Genomic DNA, 15,999 nt, shown 5'->3' with positions numbered 1-15,999 from the left:
GTGTGTGTTATCGTAAACCGATTGTGGTTTTATGTTCATCACATCAACCCAGAATCGGTTTATGTAGGTGTACAGTAAAAACCGATTCCTTTTAACATCAACCACAATCGGTTTACACTAATGCACACATAAACCGATTCTGGTTGATTTTCAGAAAATTTGGGAAATTTCAGAGATTCATAGTTAAATTATTGATGAATCCCTCTTAAAAGGAACGGATTAAAGGGATTCAACTCAACCACTCGAATCGTTTGTCGCCGAGATATTGTTTGAAAACCCAAAAAAAATAAAAGAGAATTTAATTGTTGTTTATGATTAGGTTTTAGTTTTTGATTTTGATGGAAATGATTATGAAAAAAAAAAATTGATCAATTTTTTTTTAATTTGTTAATAGAAATGATTGTGATTTTGTATTTTGTTTTATAAAAAAAATAAGGTTTCTTTAAAGAATAATTTGGCATTTTAGAATCCTTGGTTGCTTGCCCCTTAGATTGGTGCATAATCGGTACCTAGCATCCTACCAAGGTGTAACTTGTGTAAGGAAAAATGAAATTGTTACTGTATTAGTTTCACGCTGCATTCAGTGCGAATCTTGTACCTGTCAGTCTGTCAGTACTCATTGTGAAGTGTTATTAATTGTTCACAAATCAATGTTCCAAATCATAAATCCACTCATCAAGATAGAAAATTAATAAACAAAAGAGAAAGAATTAGAAAGAAAAAATAAAGTGTTTGTCTAGCTACCCACTGATTCTACACTTCCCCACATGTATCATATTTATCATCTGTAGGAATCAGCCATAAGAAATATAAACAATCCAAATACACTGCAAAAGCAATCATATCATCATTAATTTATATACACAGAACAGGGAAACAAAGAAAAAGAATTCGGAGATAATGCACGCTAAAGATAGTGTAGCTGGATGGAAGAACAAAGCCAAGCTTTTCAATTAAGAATTTCCTTTCTTTAAGAATCTTTAAGAAAATTTGGAGATACCGCACGTTGAGATGAATTTCCTCTATTTAAGAATTATTATCAAATCCTGTCTGCAACTAAAAATCCAAGAAAACGAAAATGAGAATGGAAAAGCTTTACTTGTTGATTGTGATATCAATCTGTTCGGTTCTTTGCATTCCCACTAATAATGCTCAAATGCCAGGTAAATTCAAGTCTTCTTATCGTTTGATCATCTTATGTTTTCTTAGTTTTTAGTGGGTACGCAATTCTTGATACTTATTGCATATTCAAATCGAACTGCACAGGTTTCTTGAGCTTGGATTGTGGTGGTAAAAAGAATTTCACTGACAGCATAGGACTTGAATGGAAATCCGATCAGAGGTTTTCGTTTGGTAACCGGGCAAAAGTATCAGTTCCGAATGAGAGGCGGAGACAATACATGTCAGTGCGATACTTCCCGGCAGATAAAAGAAAATATTGCTGTACACTTGATGTGAACCCACTGACTCGGTATCTTATAAGAACAACCTTCTTATATGGGAATTTTGATAGTAAAAATGTGTTCCCAAAGTTTGAGATTTCGCTTGGAGCGACTCATTGGTCGACGATTGTCATTTCAGATGCTAATACTGTAGAGGTTAGAGAATTGATTTTGTTAACTAATTCATCTACAGTTAGTGTGTGTTTATACAATGCCACAACCGGGCAACCATTTATCTCTACTATCGAGGTTCGGCCATTAAAAGGTACCAGTTATTTAACTGACTATGAAACTGAATTCTTTCTTGCCGTGTCCGCAAGAATAAACTTTGGTGCATTCAGTCAAGATCCAATCAGGTATGCTTCAATCTGTACGGTCAAAGACGCTCTTTTTTCTAAGCTTGATTTCCCAAGTTCTAAGTTCTTGATTTTGATATCATTTCAGGTATCCGGATGACCCTTTTGATAGACTATGGTTGTCAGACTCTCTGCAGAAACCAAATTACCCTATTAATGTTGCTCCCGGAACAAAGAAAGTATCCACTAATATGCCTGTCAACGTAGATAAAGATGAAAGACCTCCTGAGAAAGTGATGCAGACGGCTGTAGTTGGTACAAACGGGTTGTTAACTTACCGGTTGAACTTGGATGGTTTCCCAGGTTTTGGATGGGGTGTCTTTTACTTTGCTGAAATCGAAGATTTGAGTCCGAATGATACTAGAGAGTTTAGATTGTTAGTCCCAGGCATGCCTGATGTCAGCAAATCCATAGTAGATATCCAACAAAATGCCCAAGGAAAGTATCAGTTGTATGAACCAGGATATACCAACATATCGCTCCCCTTCGCATTCGATTTTGGATTTGGAAGAGCTTCTGGTTCCACAAGGGGACCTCTCTTGAATGCTATAGAGATAAACAAATACTTGAAAATAACCCCCGGCTCTATAGATGGTAATGTTGTTTGCTATCTGAAAGACTGAACAATCTTGAAGTACTTGCATTTCTAATATTAAGCTTTTATGACTTCTAGCAACGGTTATGGCTAGTTTAGCTTCACAGCACCTGTCAGCTCTTTGGGCGAAAGAAGGTGGTGACCCATGCTTGCCTGTTCCATGGTCATGGCTGCGATGCAACTCTGACCCACAACCAAAGATTACCTCAATGTACTCAAAGAACTTTCTCTGTTCTTGCTTTTCAGTAGATTAATTTTGTAAACTAGTATATGTAGCTTGAAACCTTACTATCTAGAGGTAAATCTTGTTGCTCTTTCTTTTTCCGCAGTATTTTGTCTAAGAAAAATTTGGCAGGGAGCATTCCGTTGGAGTTCACAAAGTTGCAAGGATTAGCTGAGATGTAAGACTACCATATGTTCTTAGGTCGCGTCTGGTTGTTCAATTCATGGTTGCATTTCTCATCCTGTTGTTAATGTAATGTATTATATGTGGTGCAGATGGCTTGCTGGAAATGCATTTGCCGGTCCAATACCGGATTTTACTGCATGTAAAGATTTAAAGATCATGTAATGCCACTGTTCTAGTCTGTTTCCTATTGGATTTTTCAAGCTAGAATTATATCAGAGGGTTTGACAAATTTGTTTACTGTAGCCATCTTGAGAATAACCGCTTGATTGGAGAACTGCCTTCATCTCTGACGAACCTACCAAAATTGGAACAATTGTAAGTTCACAGATCTTAGAGCACCTCATATGAATTGCATAGATATTGGCTGGATGTTTTATGTTCTGAATTCTTGTTTATGATGGTTGCAGGTACGTGCAGGGCAATATGTTGTCTGGAACTATTCCTTCGGGCCTTCTCCTAAATAAGAATTTGGGTTTTAAGTATGTTTCTCATTTCTCCTGTATGCGTTAGCATTTTTCTGCAGAATTTTGTTCTTATCGATGCTTCAATTTTCTCGACGCACAGCTACACTGGAAACCCGGATCTTGACAAGGAAAAAAGTAAAGGCTACAGCACAAGCATTATTATTGGTATATCAGTTGGGGCTGCTGTTCTGTTTTTAGCTATTGTGATCCTTTGCTTACTTTGTAGGAAGAGGAATGGAGAAAGCACTCCAGGAGAGGCCAAAAACTAATCTTATAATGCCAGTTTCCATTATTAAGGGCTGTTTCTGTAGTTTGGTGCTTGAGGTTTTCATCCCCAGGGCCCGGACTGGCCTTGAGAAAAAAAAGTCTGTTTGACCAAACTTTTACAGTATATTTTGTTGTAATAAATCTTTCACTTTTACTGTTCCATCCGGTGTAACTTATGTGTCAGAAAATAAATGTTTGTTACATGTGTACATTGTTTAAAGAATTTCAGGTGGAATTGAAATCGAGATAAATATTCTTGTACCTGTCAGTCAAGCTAGTTACTCTTTATGAAGTTGTTACGTCCTTCTTTTAATCAAAATTCAAAAGGTCCTATTCACATATCCAGACAGAAAGTTAAAAGAACAAGAAACACTCTTCATTTCACAAAATTCAACTTAAGCAAAGAAAATGAAAATGAAAAAAGCTTTACTTATTCATTATGATATGGGACTCGAATGGAAATCTGATAACCAAATATTGCTATACGCTTGATGTGAAACCAAGAACTTGACATCTTATAAGAAGAACTTCTTATATGGGAATTTTGATGGTAATAATGTTTATCCAAAGTTTTATATTTCACTTGTGGCGGTCGTTTATTGTCATTTCAGATGTAATACTATATAGATCAGGGAGTTGATTATTTTGGCTAAATTTCTCCAAAAGTTATCAGTGACCCCAAGTAAAAAATACAGAGCAAAATAAAAAGATTATTTACTATGTGGTGTGTATACTCGTAAAAATTGAATTGATCTAACACTAGCTAATAAGAGATAATAAGCATCCAACTCATTATTTTATCATTGAAAACGAATTATAATAAAATTCCCGAAGACATGAACTCTAATTTTAGTTTTCAACAAATTCATAATTGAATTTAAACTAAAAACAAAACACGAATTAAATGTTCCTAATATAATGATAATATCAACGTATAATTGATAAACAACAACCAGTTAAATCAATGTATTCTTAAATTTCTGATCTTCACAATTAAGAACAAGTTTTGAAACCAAAAGTGAGACAACAAACTTGAAGTTTGCCAACTTCTTGATCCTCACATCGCGCATCGGTAAAATTAGATGCAATCTGAGTCTGATTTCTTGTCAAAATTTTTTACATAATGCAAGTGTTCATCAATCTCCTCTTTAATTTTTGCAACTCTCATCATTCGTGTCGTCTGTCTTTCTAAATGAGTATATACTAGTCTAATAACGGTATGCAAGTGAGAGAGAAGTGAGAAATGACTACAAGAAATTTACGAAATCCGGTTATGCACTCTTGGGCGTTTCACTTTATATTTCTACTAGGAGTACAAATTTAATTTTTTTTCATTCACTTGGGATTGTAAAACTAAGACCCAGTAGAGGGTTTTCAGATTCAAGGGAGTGCAAAAAAAAATATCTTTTCTCGGATAAAGGAGCAGATGGCTCGATCGATTTATGTATTGATCATGTTATATGCAATAACTTGGTCGTCTACTTCATATATGTAGTTATCTAAATTTGGTGAGAGGTTAAAGTGGGATTCTATAGTTTCTGAAAGTGAGTTAAGGGAGGTTGTGTACTGAAAGTCTTCGCCTAAACCAGCACATCGGCGTTCAAAGGCTGCTTCAATCACAGGAGAGGTTAGAGATGGTCTTGGGGGGGGGGGGGGGGGGGGGGAGCAGATGAAGAGAGAGATCAGAGAATTCGTAATCTCTTTGAGAGTTTATGAGAAATTTATGTTAGCTTGGAGAAATAATGACCTATTTATAGTTGAATTCTATAATCTCGGGTCAGTGAAGGTGGGGATTGTTTGTCGTGCGGAGTACTTCTCCCGCCTTTTCAGGAATAGATAGAGATAAACTAGGTTGAGTTTATCTCATTTTCCCACCTCCTTGACTCTCTTCTGTCGTAAGAAATGTGTCAGGTATTTTTCACACGTGTCATAGACCCCTAAACTAAAAACTCTAATTGATATCCCCACATTTGTGTGAAGTTGAGTTATCCTTTGTGATGACCTGTTGAGAGATAAAAATATTCTCTTTAGCAGAGTTTTCCAAGATAAAAAAAAGTATTCTATGATTTTTGAGAATGACTAGGATGAGTCACGTGAAAAGACATGGAATGCCTCAGAATTCGTATGTAAAGTGTTAGAGAAGCTGAGGTTGAGCTCCCTATCTCCACGGCCGGTCACATATCTCACGTGGAGACTGTATTATTGCTTGTGGGTCCTTTTTTCGAGCATGCAGAGCTCAAGGGAGATTATCCACGTTTTTTTTATAGATATGTACAGTTCAGACCCAATTTACTAGCCGTGAGTATGTTTGGGACGCTGAGAAATATGCTTGAGCCTTAGGTGAGGCTTGTTCCTAAGTCTTATGCTTGTATAAGAATCTTCAGAGGTGATGGCTCAGCTCGGATAAGGTCATCTGAGACTTGCCCGACGCGACTAAGGTTGTATGAGATTTGGCCGATGCGAATGAGGTTGTCTGAGACTTGGCCGACGCGACTGAGTTTTTCTGATATTTGGCTGACGCAATTGAGTCTCTCCTAAGTCATCTAGGACATGTTCGAGAGATAAAAGAAGACTTGCACGTCTAATGATGTCTCTGTGAGACTTCGGCTCACTTGTCTTTGACCAGCGTATCTTGCAAGATATGCTAGGCGTCAATTGTATCCGGGCCGACATGACCAATGTATCTCGAAAGGATATTTTAAGAATCTGTCGAAAGGGCCCAGAGGCAGAATTACCAGCGTATCTCGCGGGGATGTCCTAGAAATTATTCGGAAGCCTCAGTAAGTCGAGTCAAAGCCTATAATATACATGACCAGTGTATCTCGCGATGATGTACTAGGAATCAGTCCTTAACCTCAAATAGGGTGAGTCGTTCTTATATGAGACATGTATGCCTCCGCTATGGGTCATAAGTTCGTCGGGTACATGACGAGTCGTATCTCGTCGACGATGTATATTGAATTCGATAGCGACAACTAATGCAGGAGTCCATATATATCGGGAAGATAGAGTATCAAGGTCGGGTATGGGTCATGGCATCACAACCATCTGCGTTTCGCGAAGACATGATGTAATTGTGGTTGTTATGGTTCATAAGTCTATCAGTGACGTTTTACGCTTTATAGAACCTACGTGACCAGCAGTATCTCGTCGAGGATGTGCGTTAAGAATCAAGGTATTATGACCAGCAGTGTCTCACGGGGACGTATACTAGAAATCATGGGTATGGGTGCCTTGAGGGCCAAGGTCTTAATCTCTCCCACGAGAGTTGTGTTTTGTCATATGATCTTGAAATGACATTTTTCCCCCTTATCCAAATTGTACCATCTACATCAAGTCCTCTACTTAGAGTAGAAACTTGATTGTTCTATGATGAGTATATAGATAGTGACAAATCGTTCAGATGCGAAATTACAATCCCCTCGTTCTTTTAAACTTTCAGAGTCCCCCATCGATGCTTAGTCTTTGCTTGTTCTGATTCTGAACTTGAAATTGAATTTGGACTTGGAATCCTTTTGGTCGCTTGCGTTGGAGGCATTAATGGCGTGATAATGAAGTCTTGATGAGATATAATTTCGGTCTTGAGAGACCATATTTGCGAATTAGGGTTTTTTGGATCAAAACCCTAATTTCTTTCTTCTATGCACCTTTGAGCTTTCGACTTTGTACATGCGAGTATGTGGGGAAGAGAGAGTTTTGAACGACTTCCTGGATGGCCCTGATATTGGTGAATATCCATGAGAAAACACAGGCATTCCCTTTTGAGTTGGGGAGCCTTTATCACATACAGATTCTGAGTTCAGGCTTGTATTACACCTAAACCCTAATTTCTTTGTTTGTGTCTGACTCCTTCAGACACTCTGGAAAGGTTTTATGAGGCTGGGTAGGCGTAAATATCTCTTGTGGGGTTGTCCCTTTGTGGTATGAGAGATTGTTTAATCCTTTGTACCAATCAGACACCTTTTTTCAGCGAAAATACCCACTTTTGAAACTTAAGGGTATTTTCGTCAAAAATCATTATGAGCTTGATTTTTCTTCGGCATCAGAGAGGCTGTGAGCTTCTATAGAAATATTCAAGGCTTGAGAGAGATAGAGAGAGAGGCGCATGTCCGGTTCTGCTTTTGGAAATTATGAGCTTGAACTTCCCTGTTTGAGCTAAATTCCCTTCATTTTCTATGATATTCGGCGTTTTTGGATTCAGTTTCAATTCCGTTCTTCTTTGGAGACCTAAAGAACTTATGAGCTCATCTATAAGACTAAGTGAGATAATAAAATAGTTGAGAGGCATCCATGAGGGCTGACTAAGTGAGTGAGAGAAGCTCGTCGTTTTTTTGGAGAAATCCTTTTCTTTGTCAAATTCTTGAAATTAGGGCTATTTTCATCAAAACCGTAATTATCTTCGACTTTGGTGTTTCCGAGGAATTACGAGAGAATGAGTCAGTACCAATGGATTTGGAAAGCATCCATGCGGGTGGGAGGGGCTTGGCAACGGTTTGGAGAGGTTTTGGAAGAAGGGAAACCGTAGGTTTCTTTATTTGAGCCGAATTCCTTTAATTTCCTCTTTTGGATCTAAATCCTTTTCCTTTTACTTGATGGTTTCCTTTTTGAGCTAGAATTGAAAATAGAACTATTTTTCAACTTTTTTGGGCGTGCACTAGGTATGAAGGTCGGTACATCATTCTTTCACACGTTTTGTTTGTATTCCGACTCTTCGTTTGGATGTTTGTCAGAAAACTTTAGTTTTGAGACACTTGGTAGAATGGATGTAAACTCTTCATACAAACTCTGATTTGAGTCCCTAGCCCTAACTTTGAAATATAAGAGGAAAAGTTTTTTAATACAAAAAGAATGATTTGATTCCGAGTATGCTTGGATAATCAAATCCGTGTAGATTTTTATCTTCAGAAATCTCGTATACAATTTTAGGAGTTTTTCAGACTGCACTTACTTTGGTTTCGGGGCCACATATCCTAGCACACTTGTCCGTTTGAGGATCCCTTTTGGTACGTTGTTTGGAAGACATACGGGGACATATTTTCTTTAGGAAGTACCCCGAAATTCCTTATGGATTGTTATCATCTTTCAAGTCGTCGCGCTGGAATGTGAGGATGTACCTGTGAAAGGAATTATTATTGCATTTGTACTCTTGATGTATTGATACTCTTAGGAAACGACCCCTTGGAGTGTTATGATTTAATTAAACTTCTTTAGCTTGAGACAAAACGCGTTTGTGGCGTGCCTATACGTTTTACCCTTAGTTACGAGGAAATCATGTCTTCTCTTGATTCTTCATGGAAATATAAAACCCTATAAACTCATGAAAATCCTTAAATACGTGGATTAGGTTTATTGAAATAAGGGTACGCCTCTAGTCGCGAGGACGGGCTTCACTTTTCATGAGGCTTGACGCATTCTTGTCGAGCAAAACTTTAGTCTATGTTATTGCTCCCTTGATTTTAACTTATGTAATTTTCTCATATAGCCTTGTTTGATATTTTGTTTGTTTGTTGATCTCACGGATACTTCTTACAAGACTCATGTTGAAGAAAGAATGATTGATCTTATATTGAACATGAGCTTGAGTGTAAGGTAGTCCTCTGTTGTTATCCTGATTCAAGTGTTGACTTTGTTCAGATGACACACTTGTTGGAGGATTTGGTGTTCTGAAGATGATAGCTATGAACATCCTTGATTCGTAATCTTGGAAACTTTATGACCATCATGAGAATCTTCGCTTCAATGTGAGGTGGTTGGGAGAATGGGTCTATCCTGTCAGAGTCTTTCGGGGTAAGTTGAGTTCAAAGAGGTTCTTAATCTGGAGGAGCGTACGGTAGATGAAGAGCTGGTACATGCTAAGCAGGTGGCTCGATATGTAAAGATCAAAGTGAAGAAGCTGAACATGAAGCAAGAGATTTTCTGTAGGCCTCTGCTGGATGATTTTCTTCAGGGTTGATATCTTCCCTCCCCAGAACTTTTTTGTATGCATCTGGTAAAGGAAGAATACCCCCATGAGTTTGAACTTGATGCAAACCCTAAATGACTCTGTTAGGTATGCGAGTAAGTGAAAAACGTAAGTTAAATTCGTAATATGAGTTCCTATCTTGCGCGGCCTTCGCTCCAGAGGTTGTAGAAACTTTGTTTGACGTCCGATTTCAGTGGTTGACCACAATTATATAACAGAAAAGATTTTCCTTTCATATGTTAGGAAAAACTTAGGATTTTTAGCTTGTTTTTCGGTGATAAGTCCATGTGAAGTTGAACTCCGGAATTCAAAAAATGTCAACAACAACTCCTTCAAGTGTTTTGATGATATCTCTTGGATCATATTTCGAAACATCATTCCCTTTTAACACGTGGTAAGAGAGACGTAGACAAATACTTTTCATCAAGGACGCATTGTCAAATTCTTTACCCATTTGTACCAGTTCGTCGAGTATGTGACTAAAGTATGAGTCGCGTATGAGTAAAGTGGAAACTCTAGACTCCTCTTCAAACCGATTGTAAACCATAGTTTGTCTGTTGCATGCGTTTATTGTTGAGGGATAATTTAAATGCTTCTTCTACTTTAAAATTTGAAGTGAAAAAGTTCTGAGTAAAATAGTGAAGTGAAGCAAACTTCCTGAGTCCCCTGTGATCAGGTTGAGGGACCTTGACCTAAACAAATTTTGGAGCAAATATTCGTCAGAATATCCAAGTTTAGAGCGTCATTTGGTTCTTGAGGTGGGGTACAAAATCGATAGCAATAGACAAATTCTAGATAACCTCAACATCCGGTCTTATGACTCCCGAAGAGCGGACAAGATTATTATTCACCTCACAATTCGAAACTTGTGGAATCACAAAGTCTAAGACGAAGATACTTTGTGATTCCTATCTATCTTGTTTGAGTGAGCAGCTCAACAATCAAAAAAAGATCAGGATACTCGAACTATCAAGATAAAGATAATTGTACCTGGCTTAACGAATCCTCGGGTGAATTTTTGTTAGTCGCTAAACCCTAGAAGGATTTTAAGGAGAGGACGACTCTAGTTTACAACTAGGACATACAAGAATAGTGTCATGGATTCAAAGATCAAAGTTGTTTAATGTTCTCCATATACAGACTTTTAAGACCAAGGTTGTTTTAGGTTTAAACTAAGATATATTTGGACCCAAGCAATCAATAATCACCGTTAGATGAAAAACTTGACTTGAGATTATCATAATAGAACATACACTCTGGTTAGGATGAACCGTAACCGAATCGTGTACAATGACTTGTTCATGTAGGTTATCCGAAACTAGACAATTAAACAATAAGCTTAATCATTTTCATATAACATTTTAAGACTTTTTTTTGAATCACACATATGATCAAAAGTGTCTAGCTAGTGTTTTTAGAGAGTTGCTCAAATGCCGATTATCTCACAGAAATGATTCTGTTGCATCTGAAACTATTCGACGGGGTAAATACGTGTATTGTACCTGTTCGTGAATATTCTTGTCAGGTATGGATACTCTTAAGACAAAAACAAGTTCAGGAACTCACGGATCTTTTATGGTATGCGTACCTTTCCGGTTTTGAAACCAACAAATCTTTTCTGGTTTGCATACTAGGTATGCGTACCTTTCCTGGTTCACGATCAACATACTTTTAAGGTATGGATACCAAAAAGTCGCTGCCGGATTATAGATACGCCGGTACATTACTGGGTACATTGCGGCTTTGGACTTATAACAGTTCTCCCATTATGTGAACTGGTATGCATACTGTCTTGTATCCACCTTAACAGTAGTTCTATGTCTCTATAATAATCAATATGAAACATTCCCGACTAACATCAACGACACATATCACTGTTCAAGGCTATTTTCAAATGATTAAATCTTGAACATAATTAGGTTTTAAAAAATTATTTGTTCTAAACCAAATTCATCAACAAATTGTTTTAAGCTTATGTAGTCATATTTCGAGAAGAGATATAAGATAAACTTAACTCGAAATTTCTATTATGCATGTACTGTCTAATTTAGTCATGTGACAATGTCTCAAAGATATAAATGTGAACACTTGAGATATAAATCGTTTAGTCTTCACTTCCCTTTTGATGTTGAAGTTCTCCAAAGCTCCCGTTGCCTTCAAATGGTAGAACGCAATGATATCTGAATCCCAATTTCACAATTCTATCCTAATCCGAGACTGACTAAATATAGAGTAGAAATCAAGATATAGTTTTGACAATTAAATTTGAAAACAAATTTGAGATAGCAACACTTGTGATTTCGATCGAGGAATGATCTAACAATCTCCCCCTTTGTCAATTTTAATGATATCAATACATATGGATTAAACAATAAAGCGTCAAAACTCCAGAATCCACCATGCTTGATTTCCTTAGTTCTTCAACTCCTTGAATTCTTAGTTACTTTAAGTTGCAATAATTCTGAACGTGTTCAACTCAGCAATCAACATCGTTGTTGTTGAAGATCCATAGCGATAAAAACTTTGAAAACACATATTCTTAATCGTCGTTATACAGAAACATAGTATTATTATCTTCTCCAAAGTTCAATTATATCACAATTCTGAAGTAATATTACGGTGATATATTTATCCTCCTTAATCAATACTTACATCTTTTGCACAATAGGTGAAACTATATATATATTGATTCACTCCCCCTTACATAATGATCCGTAAACCATATGTATGTTGTGCGAAACTACTAATTATCTCCCCCTTTTTGTCAATAAAAATTGGCAAAGGTACGAAAATTATGAGATCGTAATGAATTCAACCAAAAGATACTTTAAGATTTAAAGGAATTACATATCAATTTTTATTTAGATGATATCACAGAGTATGAAATACTTAGCGCTCATCTAGGAGATTTAAGATACAAGCGTCCCCTGTAAATTCCACATCCACTCTCCCCACAAAGATATGGTGATTAAGCACAAGTTCATTCAAGAACTCTCCCCAATTTGATATCATTCCCAAGAAAACAACATGAGCGACCTTACTTTCATGAAAAGGAAGGATTTTACCGAACATTAACAAATCACAAAGCTTACGAAAAAAGATATAATTTTAATCTGTATGGCTCAAAATAAGAAAATCTTACGGAGTTCATAGTGAAGTAATAACACAGAAGTGTGATCACCAGTAGATCAATACTGCGAAAAACTCTCACAAAGTTTGTCTTATTTTCAGTTTATAAAACTTAATAGATTTAACTTCAGAGCATATATGAGATATCAATTCAATTTACAAAAAGTAAATGACACATATATCTCATAAGACTTTGCAATATATTAAACCAATAGTGATTACATACTGCAAGTTCATCTTCCAAAAACTCTATAATTTAAATTAATAAATCTAAAAACATGCAAGATGAAAATTGTTGGAAATATCTTGTGTAATCACAGTATTTTCTATACCAAACCCTAGTTATCCTTAATGCAAGAATAAATTCCCACAAGAAGTTTCCTAGTACTTCATGAAAATGCGGGGGTCTAACAACCTCACTCAATATTTCGATTAGCAATCTGTATGGACTAACTCCAATATAATTTTAAGAGAATCAACTAGACAGTCAGACTCAATCTTAATAAAAAAGTATATCAAAGAGTTTATATCTCAATCTCTTGATTTAATCCTTACTCAAGCAAATAGAAATATGCGAGTCTAATTAAAATCAAGAGAGATAACTTGGATGGTACCAAAGACAAATATCCAAGGATCAATCAATTTCAATCAACAACCAAAGGTTGGATTTCACAATTGATCGATACAACGCACAACCTGTGATTTTCAATTATATAACAAAATATAATGTGGAATAGAAATAACACAGACACCAGAAGTTTTGTAAACGAGGAAACCGCGAAGGCAGAAAAACCCCGAGACCTAGTCCAGATTGAACACACACTGTATTAAGCCGCTACAGACACTAGCCTATTACAAACTAACTTCGGTCTGGACTGTAGTTGAACCCCAATCAATCTCACACCGATACAAGGTACAGTTGCGCTCCTTACATCTCTGATTCCAGCAGGATACTACACACTTGATTCCCTTAACTGATCTCACCCAGAACTAAGAGTTGCTACGACCCAAAGTCAAAGACTTTAATAAACAAATTTGTATCACATAGAAAAGTCTACGGTAATAGATAAATATGTCTCCCACAGAAATACCTACGAGTTTTGTTCCATCTTTTGATAAATCAAGGTGAACAGGAACCAATCAATGACCCGGATTTATTACCGCAGAACAATCTATAATTATTGATCACCTCACAATAATCTTAATCGACTGGCGAAACAAGATATTGTAGAATCACAAACGATGAGACGAAGATGTTTGTGTCTTCTTTTCTATCTTGCCTATCGGAGATATCAATCTCAAGCCAATCTTATAATTGTACTCGTACGATAGATACAACAAGATCAAATCACAAAACTACAAGAGAAGTAGTCCGGTCTGGCTTCACAATCCCAATGAATTCTATCAGTCGTTGACCTACAGGGTCTCGATAAGAAACCTAAGGTTAAAGGAGAAACGACTCTAGCTAACACAACTAGTATCACATAGCAGGTGTTGGTATTAGTTTTCCCAGTTGCTAGAGTTCTCCTTTATATAGTTTTCAAATCAGGGTTTGCAATCAATGTTAGCTTAGTAACAAAGCATTCAATATCCACCGTTATATGAAAAACTGATTAGATTCAAGCTAATATCTTTCAACTGTTACATCGAATCTTAGATTGTCATACACAAATGAAATGCATTTCATTTAGGTTTGATTAACCATACCTAAACGTGTACACTTAGTTGGTTCACACCAGTTAACCAAAAGGTTAGCCACATGAGTACTTTCATATTCATCTTCACCACAACTAGTTCTAATGACTTCAAAAGAACTAGTTAAAGAGTTGTTCAATTGCTTAGATCTTTTGAAAGACACAATTGAAACAAAATCGTCTTGATTCACTTGAATCGATTCATGAACATTATATCCAAGGTTTGCAAAGATTGCATTCATTATTGTTTAAATGTTTAAGTTCATGAACTGTCTGATTTGATAAAGTAACCAACTTAAGTATGCGTACGGGTATGCGTACTTAAGCAGCTGAATTTGAGTTGGTTTTGGTTTCCAAACTCAGCAGAAATTTTCGGTTCAAAAACTTCCGCCAATATGTGTACGGGTACGCATACTTAAGGTGACTAGTTAAGAGTTTGACAATTCCCAAACCCAGCAGAAATTTTCGGTTCAAAAACTTCCGCCAGTATGCGTACGGGTACGCATACTTAACCTGTCTCCTTCACCAATTACGTACACACATATGCATACACTTGGTTACCAGTTCATGGATTTATACACTAATGTGCGAACACAATATATATGCTTATATCCAAAGATGGTTACATAATATCAATTCTAAACTTCAATCAATGAAACATTCTTAGAGGATGTTATATAGTTGTTATTCACAAACTATTTTTCATCAAACTAATTTTCAAGATATTGAAATGTTAACATGATTTTCGTCACGAGTAAAGATGAAATTGGCTAAAGCGAAAGCTTACAAACACATATTTCGAGAAATAGATAGGCGAGTTAAACTCGGCTCGAAATAGCAAATGTATATAATTGAAATCTATATACTTATATGACTTTTGTCTCAAGAGTAGACTTTTAACTGACATATAAGTTCAAGTCTCCACATACGTTTTAGTTGATGAAGTTCCACTGGTTCCTTGAGTAGTTCTTCGTCTTCATATGATGATCGCGGTGGAGTCTGAAGCTCAATTACACTTAACTATCCTAGTCCGAGACTTTATCTATAAGTAAACTAAAAATCAAGACATATAGTTTTGACAACTAAATTTGACAAACAAGCTTGATATAGCAATGCTTGCAAGTTCGATCGAGCAATGCTCTAACAATCTCCCCCTTTGTCAATTTTAGTGGAAAAACTATCAATACATATGGATTACAAAATAAATAAAACTTTGTAGATTCTCGTCCACATGCTGATCTCCTTGGTTCTTCAACATTACTTGAAATATTCGTCACTTCCAAGTACTCCCATGATTCCATAGATGTTCAGTTCAGCATCATAGCCGTTGAAGATCCGTTGTCATAACAATGATAAAACAAAAACTCTCAATCATTTTTATACAGTGTCATAGTATTATTACACAGTATAAAAGTTCAATTGTATCACAACTTCGACAACAATACTATGGTGATATGTATCACTTCCCCTTAGTAATACTTTCATCTCAACATGAAAACCACTCCCCCTTACATAATGATCCTAAAACCATATGTATTTGTAGTGTGATCTACACATTAATTCTCCCTTTTTTGTCAATAAAATTGGCAAAGGTACGAAAACTAGTGGGATCCTAATGAAATTTCAATAGAGATGCTTCAAGACCAAAGAAAAGTACATATCAACTTGTGTAGATGCAATC

General features: G+C 36.3%; 1 protein-coding gene across 1 annotated transcript; it reads left to right on the top strand.

Annotated features, from left to right (window-relative positions):
* The first annotated feature begins 889 nt into the window (after window positions 1-889).
* LOC113320643 (probable LRR receptor-like serine/threonine-protein kinase At1g67720) lies at window positions 890-3,742 on the top strand. The gene is made up of 9 exons (XM_026568541.1): window positions 890-1,163; window positions 1,267-1,798; window positions 1,887-2,392; window positions 2,472-2,604; window positions 2,723-2,794; window positions 2,892-2,960; window positions 3,046-3,117; window positions 3,210-3,281; window positions 3,367-3,742. Exons 1-9 carry the CDS (start codon window positions 1,079-1,081, stop codon window positions 3,533-3,535), a joined length of 1,710 nt encoding a protein of 569 aa, XP_026424326.1. The 5' UTR covers window positions 890-1,078; the 3' UTR covers window positions 3,536-3,742.
* The last annotated feature ends 12,257 nt before the right edge of the window (window positions 3,743-15,999 follow it).

This window comes from Papaver somniferum, chromosome 11, assembly GCF_003573695.1.
Source record: "Papaver somniferum cultivar HN1 chromosome 11, ASM357369v1, whole genome shotgun sequence".
NCBI lineage: Eukaryota > Viridiplantae > Streptophyta > Magnoliopsida > Ranunculales > Papaveraceae > Papaver > Papaver somniferum.
Note: the sequence above shows the minus strand (reverse complement) of the source record. Positions and strands in the feature narration are given on the sequence as shown.

Excerpts from the sequence above, each read along its gene's own strand:
- LOC113320643 (XM_026568541.1), top strand. The coding sequence starts at position 1,079 with ATGAGAATGGAAAAGCTTTACTTGTTGATTGTGATATCAATCTGTTCG. Across the intron at positions 1,799-1,886 it reads TTCAGTCAAGATCCAATCAG|GTATCCGGATGACCCTTTTG; the intron begins GTATGCTTCAAT and ends ATATCATTTCAG. Across the intron at positions 3,118-3,209 it reads CTACCAAAATTGGAACAATT|GTACGTGCAGGGCAATATGT; the intron begins GTAAGTTCACAG and ends TGATGGTTGCAG.